Consider the following 12,286-nt stretch of genomic DNA (forward strand, 5'->3'; position numbering starts at 1 on the left):
CGCGCGCTGGTTAGCTTCAGCTCGGAATTATAATTGGAAATATATAATTGGGATGAAGCTGAAGCACTTACATCAAGCAAAGTTCGAGAGATAAGGCTGCTGATTAATGCATCTCTGTGTTTGGAGCGACGGGAGGAGACAAATAAAGCGATAAACCACCATTACGAGACTGGTATGTGCGGAGCGAAAAAGAGGGGGGGGGGAGGAAAAAACTTTTATTTTCTTTGCCTCGTGTGAGTATTTATAAACCTCCACCCCAAGAGAGACAAATCGTCGCCTTTTACTAATCGCAAGCAAGAATTTAAGAGCTGTGTGGAGTGAATTATTGATTGAAGAGAGGACTGGTAAATATGGAGTGCGGAAGGAAAATTCTAGGACGCAGTTGTTAATGGTGTCTTGCTAAGACAGGCTTGTCGAAGAAAGACGAGGGGAGGAGGACCAGGGTCATTGGAATGTAAATGATGGATTGAATGTGATAACCTGGCAGAGCCCCTTTGTGATATATGTGGCAAGCTTGGGAAAATTAATAGGACGGACTGAGGATAAATTTTTGAAGAAGGGGAGTAATGGCGGCTGTCCTTATGAGATATGACCTTTGGAGTGTGCAAAATCCACGCAGATGTTGTTTGTTCTTAACCTGCTTGCGAAGATTATCAGAGATTGCAAAGAAAGGAATACATGATAACAACAAGAAGATGAAGAAGTAATAAAGAGACTATCTGGACAGAGCTGGATAGAATCGTTTGATAAAAGCAGTAACAGAAGTGATGTTTTGATTCTCGTTCGGAGCTTGATGTAAGGGTACCCCCAACAAAATTTAAAAATCTGGCTGTATAATTTGGAAGTAATATGATTTAGAAATAATGTGATTGGATTGGCCTGTTAATAAAAAATATGTTTTAAAAAAATCACTTTTCCTACCTGGGCCGTTACCTTTCCACAAGGGCCAGCATTGATGCCGAGATCCAGCATCGCCTGAGCTCTGCAAGTGCAGCTTTCTCCCAATTGAAGTGCAGAGTGTTTGAGTGCGCAGGGAAACCAAAATACTCATTTACAAAGCTATTGCACTACCAACATTACTGTACACTTGTGAAACATGGACCACTTATAAACGCCATTTCCAGCTCTTTGAAAAATTCCATCAACCAACTGTCCTCAGGAATACAGGTGAACTAATGCCAGTGTACTGCAAAAAGCAAAGATCACCAGTTGATTCTTTAGCATCAATTTCGTTGCACTGGTCATGTTGTTTGGATGCCTGATTACCGTTTTCCAAAGCAACCACTCTATTCCCAACTCAAGAATGGAAATACCAGTGGATAACAAAATAGTTTTAAAGACGCTCTCAAGGCAAAACTAAAATAATGTAACATAAGCACTGAAAACTGGGAAACACTGGCCTGCAAATGCTCCAATTGGAGAACAGCCTTTACCAGCCTTTACCAAAGGTGTCATGGACTTTGAAGAAGCTTGAACTCAGAGCAAAAAGGAGAAAGAGGAAGGCACGTTTGGCAAACCCTTCCTGTGATCAACTCCTGCTTGGAAACCTGTGTCCCCGCTGTGGAAGGATGTATGGATCCAGAATTGTCCTCCACAGTCACGGACTCACTGTTAAGACCGTGTTCATGGAAGACAATCTTCTCGGCTACGAGTGATCACCAAAGAAGAAGACGACTCCCTTCACAGAGCTACAATTCCCAGGGTTCCCTGGGAAGAGGAATGAATTATTAAACCAAATTACACTTCCCAGGGTTCTTTAGGGGAAGCGATGACTGTGTCAAGCAGTGTGACACTGCTTTAGTTGTATAGTGGAGATGGGGCCAAAGTTGTTACACCCAGAAAGAGAGTTTCCTGGCATTTTAGTTGGGAAAGCAATGGGCCTGAAATGTAGACTTGAATTATTTTTTACTTTTCTTTTCCATGAAAGGAATAATTCAAATGTTGGGGTTTTGTCTCCTTTTGTTTTGTTCCCAGTTGCTGCCAAATGGTGGGGAACGAAAAGAATAGACTATGCTCTCTATTGCCCCGATGCCCTCACCGCCTTCCCTACGGTGGCCTTACCGCACCTCTTCCATGCCAGCTACTGGGAGTCAACAGATGTGGTTTCCTTCCTTCTCAGGCAGGTCGGTCCTATTTGGTTTGCAAATCTCCAGCATACACAGGGACTGTGCTCATACTGCCATTTACTTGTGTACTCACTGTGCTTCCAGGCCCCAGTCTTTAATCCATGTTCACACAACATTATCCAAAACACTGCTCTTTTATGTATTGTTTCTCAAGCCTGCTTTGCACCAGTTTGGAGCCCTTAAGTTCCTAGTCCATCTCTAGCCAAGCCGTAGGGTAAAGGCATCCCCTCCCTGTCAACATCCTCTGTTGTGTTCACAAACAGAAATTAATTTGACACTAATGAAACCCTGCTGATGTGAGTAGCCAGTGGGATAGAGCGGTGAAACTATTTCACTGAGTTCTAATGTGAACACACCCTCAGTCCTCTGTTAGTATTAAATTGCAGAGGGAAATCACAGTTATTCAAGGAAACTGGACACAGCTAATTTATCATCAATTTTGCTTTGCATTTTTACAAGCTGAAAATATCTGATGCAAAGCTCCAGATATAATGAATGACTCTCCCTCTTAATAAATGTAGCTTATGATACCCTTGGCAAAGTGTTCATATTTCTAGTGCTCATGATGGTAGCGGGGGGAGGGGGCTATGGGGGCTTTGACTTAAGTATTTGTGAGCATGTGCGTGATGTGACATCTTCTAGCCTTCTTGCCTGCATATCCCTCCCCTCACAAACTTTCTGTTAGTTTTAACTTTTCAGTATCATAACAAAAAATAATTGGAACAAAAATTCTGTAAAAGCAAAACCTCTAAGATTGGCTAACTAAAATAAAGCATGCAGTTTAAATGCATGAATGTTTTGCATAGTTTAGGCCAGTTCATGAAGTTCATTACTTTTAAGCTGCAATCCTATATGCATTCGGCTAGGAGTAAGTCCCCCTGAATTCAGCAGGCCTTGTTTCAGAAAAGCCTTGTATAGGATTGATGGAGTTTTCTAGGCGCTTGCCATCCTCAATATGATAGAATCAGGAAAAGGGGCAAGAGGATAGATTGGTCTCTGAAACACTTTTCTGCCAGAATCCTGGAGCCAGAGTTGCCTTAGTTAGGTTGCTGAATCTGCTGGAATCTTATGTCATCCCAGGAAGTGTCCGGTGCTGCAGAAGCTGAGTCAAGAGGTCAGTGGATCTGGAAGCAATGTGTGATAATAATGCATTTCTGAAGAAAAGATTTCCCCAGAGCAGGGAGAAAAGGGTTGGGATGCCATCAGAATGAGTACACAGCTTTAGCACGAGGACAGCAGACTAAATGATGACAAAGGATTGCATCCATTCCCCCAGTAGGAGAAAGCTTTTCCTGCTATAGGAATAAAACATTTGCAGAATGTGGCAGACATGGCTGCACACAACTTCACTGTACTAGAAACACACATACATACTTCTCATCCTGGAGTGAGCTGCAAGAAAGGGATGGGTGAGTTTTGCAAGTTTTTCAGCAAATCAGGGAAAAGCTGAGTATGATGGGTTCCTATAGACTAGCACTTGTGATGTCACCAGCATGCTTTCCTCTATCCCTAAAGCAGTTGTCAAACTGTTTTTTTTTAATGTTCATAAACTTATATACATTTTTAACAGAAGGATAGGCATAAAAGTATACATACTTTGTTTTAAAAGAATTTTTTAAGTATATCTACTCCCTAAAACAAGTGGAGAGACATTAAGATTCAGAGACCTGATCCAGCATTCAATTTGCAAGAAGCATTACGAACGGAAAGAAGGCAGTTTTGGAAGCTGCTGCGAATGACCATAGTGGAGGGCATCAGCCACCACTGGGTGCCACCCCCTGCTAAATACAACAGGAAGAGCCAAACAGACTTTCTCCAGCAGATGAGGGCAGCAGCAGCAGCAGCAGCAGCAGCTTCCAAGAGTGGCCATGTCTGTGGAGCTGATAGGTAGTGCCTGCGTCAGGCAAAAACTGTGATTGTGTTGGTGTTTCTGGTGTAGGACAGAGTGACAGTTGTGACAGCTGAAAATAATCAGGATTGGACATTGGATGAGTCTAAAAAATAATTGGTCTTTCAACTGACCAAATGTCACCAGATGTGCTAAAGTGTAATGTTAATTATATCAGCACAGTGACATCAAAGACACTTCAGAGTGTTGCTTGTTGCCATTAATAATTCATTTAGCACTTTCGCGTTCTCCTGACCACTTCAATTCTGCCCATCTCTTAATTGTTTTCAATACCATCTGTTCACACTCACCCCATGGCTCTGTTTTAATTAATCTAGAATAACTACCAGTTCTTTAAAAATAAAAATGGCAGAGGGAAAACGTAGGAGTACAAAAAACCAAACCTTTCCTTTTAAATAAGTGCAGAACCCCAGCTAGTGCCACTCAGTTGTGCAACATGTGCAAAGCACCTGGCCCCCAATAATGGAACAAAGGACATTCAGAAACAGATATGGGTGCAAACAGGCTGCAACAAGATTGCAGGGTTGGCTAGGCATAGGGCAAGAACTGGATATTGGAGCGCCCATCTGGTGATAACAGAATTGTCCAGTGATTTCAGCTGCTCCAGTGACTTCTGCTGCCACCAGAGCTAGGCATCTTCCACTTGGCAAACAGAGTGTAGTAGATTCTTGCACTTTGTGGAAATCCCTGATCAGGCTATGCTTTCCTCAGGTGATGAGGCACGAGAACGCCAGCATCCTGGAGCTGGACGGGAAGGAGGTCTCTGTCTTTACTCCTTCTAAGCCCAGGGAGAAGTGGCTTCGCAAGAGGACCCACGTGAAGCTAAGGGTAAGGACAGTCTTCCGTTGTTTTCGAAAAATTTAATTTTATTCTATATTGAAAGCAATATGCACTCCATTTGGCCAGTCCAAGGGTTTCATTAACACGAGTTAATTCACTGGCTTCATTGAGGAACACCTTCCCCCTCTAAGTCATTGCTCCATGCCTTTCTAGCAAATTGCATCTGGCATTGATTGTGTCACCATGAAAAAAAGACAGTCGCTTGTGAAACTTGTTACTGAGCATGACACAATTTTATTTGTTTTATTTGTAAATGGTTCCTCTTCCTCCACTTTTTAATCCTCAGCCTCAACAACCCTGTTAGGCTGAGAGTTAGGAACTGATGCAAGGACACCCAGTGAGGTTCTTGACTTGAGCTGGCGCTTGAACCTGGATCTCCCCAGTCCTTGTCTGACACCCCCACATACGTCTTGCTGACTAGTTTAACCATCAACCATATGCTTGTACCTCAGTGATAGAGCACATACTTTGCATCCAAAAGATTCCTGATTCAATTCTGCATCTCCAGGTGTAGGTGAGGAAGACTCCTGTCTGAAACCCTCAAGATCACCTCCTAGTCCATATAAACAGTACTGAGGTAGATGGACCAATGGTCCAACTCTGTAAAAGGCATAAGAAGTCCTATAAGATATGTGGAAATGAGGTCTCCTTGGCTGCCACTTAACAATTTCAGTTGCCATTCATGCACTCCCAAGCCACTCATGCATAGGCAGGATTTGAAATAGGGACATTGGCGCCATCCTGCTCTTCCCCTCTGTGTTTCTTCTTCTCTTCTCCTGTTGATGGGTGAGTGATTTGCAGCCTGTCTTTCTGATTGGCTGATTGGCATCCAATTTTAACATTTTATGTGTTTTTTATTGTATGGTTTAATTTATTGTATGGTTTAATGTGCACTTGTTGTAAACCACTTTGATTTTTTAAAAATGAAATATGTAAATACATAAACATTTTACAAATAAATATTTGTCATTGTTGTTATTTTAAATGTTTATGCCCTTCCTTAACTATTTGTTCTCTGCACCATGCACATTGGTGGGTCTACATAAGTAAATAAATAAATAATTGTGATGCTGTGGTAAAGACACAGCACCCTCAGGCTGGTAGGTGATGGAGCTAACTTGCAGAAAGGACAGGCTTTGAATCATAGTATTGTAGAGCTGGCAGGGACCCTGAGGGTAATCTAGTCCAGACCCCTGCAAGTCAGGAATCTCAATAAAGTGTTCATGACAGATGGCATCCCACCCTCTGCTTAAAAGCCTCCAATGCAGGAGAGTCCAGCATCTCCCAAGGGAGTTCTTTCCGCTGTCAAACAGCTCTTGCCATCAGAAAGTCCTTCCTGATGTTTAGTCAGAATCTCTTTTCTTGTAACTTGAATCCATTGCTTTGGCTCCTCACCTCCAGAGCAGGAAAAAACAAGCTGGTTTTTCTTTTCTTCATAGAACGTCACAGCCAATCACCGAATAAATGATGCTATTGCCAATGAGGACGGCCCCCAGATGTTAACTGGAAGGTTTATGTATGGCCCCTTGGACATGGTCACACTCACAGGAGAAAAGGTATTGTTTGTTACAGATCTAATCGGATCCCTTTAAAACAAAGAAGAAAATAAATGTTCCATTTATGTTTCTACAATAACTTTTTGGTCAGAGTATAAATCTTAAATGCCCAACTTGCAGTTAGATTTAATGTCTGGATCAACTGAAACTGAAATGTGTTTGGTGCTATTCAGCATAATCAGAACCTGAAGCCTGATCATCACACACACACACACACACACACACACACACACACACACACACGATGACCTGAATCCAAGAGGTCCATTGTCAAATGAGGTCATGCTGGCTTGGAGTGGTGAGAATTGTAATCTAAGACATCCACAAGGCACCAAGTTACTATATAGTGGTGCTATGTAATACTCTCTCTATCAATTAACTGGGTCTGCTTCTGTCCGCTCAGAAACTTGATTTGTGACTTCATGTAAGGGCATTTTTGCAAATGCTACAGAGAAGGTGCTTTTGCCTCTGATGTGGGCATAGCAAATATTGTTATTAGGAATTGTGGTTTTTTAAATATTTTTTAATTATATTTTCCAACATACATTTATAATATCCAATCTGAATTTGTCACATATTTTCCCTTTTTGACTTCCTTCAACCTCTCTGACAATCATCCATTATTCAAATTTTTAAAAACGCATTTCCTAATTTTATATTGCATTTTATAAACCTTCACCTCTTAGTTTTCATCAATACAATAGTCCTCTAACATTCACAGAGCTTCTTGAAATCCCACTAGCGTTATTGGCTCATCACATACACATTTCAGATAATCTGTAAATTTTCCCCAGTATTCGATGAACTTTTGATCTCGTATATATCTGATCTTTCCTGTTAGTTTATCCAGTTCTGCATAATCCATCAATTTCATTCTCCATTCTTCGAGCGTCGGCAATTGTTCCTGTTTCCATTTTTGGGCCAGTAGTATTCTCGCTGCTGTTACTGCATATTGAAAAAGTTTACAATCCTTTCTATTTATTTCATTTCCTAGTATACCTGAAAGAAAAGCCTCTGTTTTCTTAACAAACGTATATTTCAACATCTTTTTCATCTCATTGTATATCATTTCCCAGAAGCCCTTCACCTTCTTACAATCCCATGTTATTAGGAATTGTTGCTGTCATCCTTTTTCTTCTCTGTAGTTCCCATGTTTACTCAGGCCAGGATCCACTATTCAAATTCTCTTTTTATTAGGAGAAATTGTTTAGGAATGTCAAATGTTTAGTGGTTCCAAACAATCCCCCCCCCGACAACTTTAAAATTGTTGAGGTTCTTAGCAGACCACCTCATTGTTTTTCTGTCTCTTATAGCAACTGCAGTGTGCTGTGCTAGATGCTGTTTGATTTTTAATCACATTTGTATTGTTTCTTTTATTGCTTATATTGTATTTTCTTGCATTACAGTTCAAATTCCATAAATTAAAATTGTATGTATTCTTCACCAACCACCTGAGAACCACTAATGGTCCACAGACCACAGTTTGAAAAGCCCTGTCTTCATTGTAGGATAAATCGAGCACCTTTTCTGCATTGTACTTGGCAGGAATGGTGGCATGTATATATTTATTTATTATAATTGGCGTCCTGATTTTTCACCAAAGGCGCACACTCAGCCTTGCTTCAGGGTGTTTGAAATTAGTCTTGAGGCTAATATTGGAAGGGGTCATAAGAGTGCTAGAGGAGAGAGTAACACCCTCAGTGTTCAGGGTGCTCTGCAGAGTAACCTAAGCGTTAGATAAATGTCAAATGTCCCCAAGGAGTTCATAGTCTTCATTTCAAAAATGGAAGAGACATAGCTTAAACCACAGTATACAATTGATCCACCCCCCTCATTATAACTGCCCTGAGATCTAAAGGTATAGGGCGGTATACATTTTTTCCCCTGTGTACCGCCCTGACATTTTAGGATGAAGGATGGTATATAAATATAATTAATTAATAATAAATTAATAAATTTAACAAATTATTATTTTTATTATAGTCTGTTATGATTGGCAGTGACTCTCGTAAGATCTCAGGCACTGGAAGTTATTCCTGGCCCTGCTACCTAAGATACTTTTAATACTGTGTGCAGACATGCTGAAGACCATAGATAGTAGACAAGAAGATAGTAGACAAAAGAATGAATGTCCTGAAACCTTGAAATCAGAACAAGATAATTTGCTAGATTGTTACTTGCTACGCATGTTCATGATTCCACATACTTCTTCCTCCCAATTTCCTTTGTGCCGTAGGTGGATATTCATATCATGACACAACCCCCATCAGGAGAATGGGCTTACTTTGACACAGAGGTCACCAACAGCAGCGGTAGGATTTCCTACGTTATCCCCGCAAACAGGCGGCTGGGCATTGGTGTGTATCCTGTCAAGATGGTGGTCAGGTAAGTTTTGCTGCAGGATGTTTGGCTTCTGCATCCCTTTATAAGTAACTTGAACTTGGAGCTACAATGTTTGAGGGCAAGGGACTGGCCCAAACATGTTTGCTCCCTGATCAGTCTCTTAACTAACTCAGTACCTCCCTTTCCCCTTTTCCTTTAGAGGCGACCACACGTATGCCGACAGCTACATCACTGTTCTGCCCAGGGGGACTGAGTTTGTGGTCTTCAGCATTGACGGTTCCTTTGCAGCCAGTGTTTCAATCATGGGCAGTGACCCCAAAGTCAGAGCTGGAGCAGTTGATGTAGTACGGTATGAAGGATTTGGAAATGCTTTGTGTCTGCAGTTGTGCTTTGGAGTGCAAAATTATGAAAATATCCCCTTTCATTTTTAAAAGGGAAGCTGCTGACCCTCAGGGTTTCAGGGAGAAACCTTAATTATAGCATATGCTTTTGTGAGCCAGAGTCTATTAGAGTCGTGAAGTATTTGTCCTGCGGGGTTGATATGTACATAAAATAGGGGGGTGGGAATCCAGACAGTGACAATTCACAAAACTGTGTTAGCAGTAACATAAATGTTCTGGCATTAGTGGGCTAATTATTGTATATTGGATGGTTCACTCCTCCTTTGCCACATATTAAAGAGCTACTTTTGTTTTGTGGCACAAATAAATACTCTGAAATCTAGGGCTCCTGTCTAGAACTGTTTGCATGATCTGTCCACTATGTGGGCTTCCCCTCCCCTTTCACTTCCCAGCCCCTTCTCCTTCTCCTAATTTGTCTTTTTTCTTATTTCTTTACACATTTTTACTCTTGGCTTTGATTGCATATGTTTGATCTTCTTAATGATATTGTGAATTGACATGCTGCTTTTTTACCTTTATTGTTCATGTTTTGTTACTTGTATTGTTACAAAGCCTCTAAAAGAACCAATAAACTATGGGGGGGAAACCACACCAACATATAGAGTGATAAAAATCTGATCCCAGTTCAAGCCACAAATGTTAAAATTGAACCTCTTGATAAATTCTAATTCATCAGTTTCACATTGCAGTCTTCTTTTGAAGTTCCTTTATTTGAGAATAGTCATCTTATGGCAGCATGTCCTAGGAGGTTCAAATGTTCATCTGCTTTTTAAAAAAACATTGCCTTTCTGATGCAAAATAGAATTCTTCTTGAAAATATACCGTATCTCATAATGACTCACACAAACCCACATGATTTTATTTCTTGTACAGGGTCATTCACTGCCATCAGTATATGCAAATGTCTTATTTAAGAGTATATAGAACCTTTATTCTCAATAATGAAGGAAATCACAGGTGGAGAATTTTTAAAAACTTTAGTATTTGTAAAGGGAAACTTAGTGTGAGTTAATACTTTTGTATACCTTTGGATCTGCACTGAACCTTTGTTCTTCTCTCCTTCAAAGCTGTGATTCTTTATGGCTTACATTTTTTATTCTTTGTTGTTGTTTTCTTGTTTTTTGTTTGTTTGTTTTTGCTTCCCCCCTCTGTTAATAATAAAAGAGTAGGGGGGTTAAAATAGCATCCTTTGTTCCAGGGGCGTAGCTTCTTCATAGCACATCCCTGCTCCAAGGCCCCTTTTCTGTGGCCTGAGACTCTTAGAGGTAATGCTTTCCCCACCCAAGTTTCTTGGGGTTCCAAAATTCATTTCCTGGTCCTTTTAGTTGCACATACAAAAAGATCTGAGAACACAAAATGGGAAAAGATGTGATTGGAAAGTAGGTTACAAATGTCCTGAATGAATTTAGCAAATATATCAAATTTAAGAATGAAAGACTAGGATAATATGTTTACAAAAGGTATTTGTGGAGATAGAAGAGCAAGCATTTATTTCTCCTTTATTTGTTACAAAGTGCTGTGCAAGGGAATAAATATTGCAGAAATTTCTATTGATCACTTAGCTTCACATATAGCCGCTTCAGCAGGCCGGCTCCTGGCAAAAATCCTCTCTATATTTGTGGACAGCTAAGATTCCACTTCCATCTCAGTTGTTAGTAAAAAAGAAAGGAAAAGAAAAGAAAAGAAAGGGCATGTTCTCTCTTGTGCTAAGGGACTTATTTCCCAGGACTTAGGGAGTGGCCGCTGCTCGGTGGGGGAAGGGCCTTGGGTCAGTGACAGGTGGAGCACCTGCTTTGCAGGCAGAAGCTCCCAGGTTCATTCTCTGAAATCTCGATTTAGGTCTGGGAGTTTCCTGGCCTAACTCAACATAAGGCAGCTTCTGTTGGTTATAAGTTGGGGGAAAGTACAAACAAAGCACCTATTGGCAACAATTGGAGAGTTTTCCTCTGAAATCATCTCGTCAGAAGCATTTCTAATACAAATAGGCTCGTGAATGTGCCAAGATGGTTCAGGACTACAGCAGCGGGCAAATGGTTAAAGCCCTTCCCACTCCCCCTTGCCAGATCCCCAGTCTGTAATGTGCTGCATACATCCTCCCTCCCTCCTGTTCTTATTAATTGTTTTCTCCCTTCCCCTTCTTAGGCACTGGCAAGACCTTGGCTACCTCATTATCTATGTCACGGGCCGGCCTGACATGCAGAAGCAACGGGTGGTTGCCTGGTTAGCACAGCACAACTTTCCCCATGGGATCGTCTCGTTCTGCGATGGTCTGGTTCACGACCCACTGCGGCACAAAGCCAACTTCCTGAAGTCCCTACTCACAGAAGTAAGCAAGCAGAGCAGGGTTCATTCTCTCTCTCTTTCTCAGCAGGTTTAGGGAGAACTTCTCAAAGGCCCAGAGGCTGTGTCTATCCAAACAGTGCATGGAAATATCTGTGGGTAGGGTGGGGAGGTGTCATCCTGAACCAAACTAAGTATCCAACAGATACTGGAAGATTTTTGGTGATGTTCCAGGCAATGGCCAGTTGTTAGCGAAGTCACTTAAATACAGCAAACAGAGTCCAGAAAGAAAAGAAACTGATAATACTTTGGGGAATAGAAAAACCCCGGAATATCATATGAGGAGAAATAGAGAGGTGTTCTGTCTTTCTTAGTAGCTAAGCTCTAGCCCATAACAGGAATATTTACTAATGCAGAGGAGAATTCCCTCAGAACTAATCAGCTGATCAGAACCTCTTGAACATCTAACAAACACAGTTTTGACAAACTCAGTTCACTGAGCTTCAATTTTTAACCATAGTTCATAGAATTGTAGAGTTGGAAGGGATTACAAGGTCACCCCCGACAATGCAGGAATCTCAACAGAAGCATCCATGACTGATGGCCATCCAACCTCTTCATTACGTTCACCTGAGACATTTTAACTAGGGATGCAAGAGCATCCATTCATTTTCCCAAAAAGGTGATGTGGATGGTGTATGTTCCAAGTGAGCATGTGCGAAATCCCTCCAAAAGCGCTGAGCACTCTCCTCCCCCTCCCTCTTCCCCTGCCAGTGGACAAAGAAACTTCCCTTTGGGCAGGCAAAGGAAGAAGCAGAGGTGGCGGCTGCA

General features: G+C 41.3%; 1 protein-coding gene across 12 annotated transcripts in view; it reads left to right on the forward strand.

The window, feature by feature from the left end:
• PITPNM2 (phosphatidylinositol transfer protein membrane associated 2) overlaps window positions 1–12,286 on the forward strand; it is a 205,865-nt gene that overhangs the window by 185,113 nt on the left and 8,466 nt on the right. For all 12 annotated transcript variants that reach the window (XM_083716884.1, XM_083716878.1, XM_083716882.1 and 9 more), the window contains 6 exons: window positions 1,975–2,123; window positions 4,747–4,863; window positions 6,315–6,431; window positions 8,668–8,816; window positions 8,974–9,123; window positions 11,318–11,501. In XM_083716884.1, coding sequence (XP_083573010.1) covers window positions 1,975–2,123; window positions 4,747–4,863; window positions 6,315–6,431; window positions 8,668–8,816; window positions 8,974–9,123; window positions 11,318–11,501 — 866 coding nt within the window. The remainder of the gene's footprint in view (window positions 1–1,974; window positions 2,124–4,746; window positions 4,864–6,314; window positions 6,432–8,667; window positions 8,817–8,973; window positions 9,124–11,317; window positions 11,502–12,286) is intronic.

This window comes from Podarcis gaigeae (genome assembly GCF_964106915.1).
Source record: "Podarcis gaigeae genome assembly, chromosome: 16".
Classification (NCBI taxonomy): domain Eukaryota; kingdom Metazoa; phylum Chordata; class Lepidosauria; order Squamata; family Lacertidae; genus Podarcis; species Podarcis gaigeae.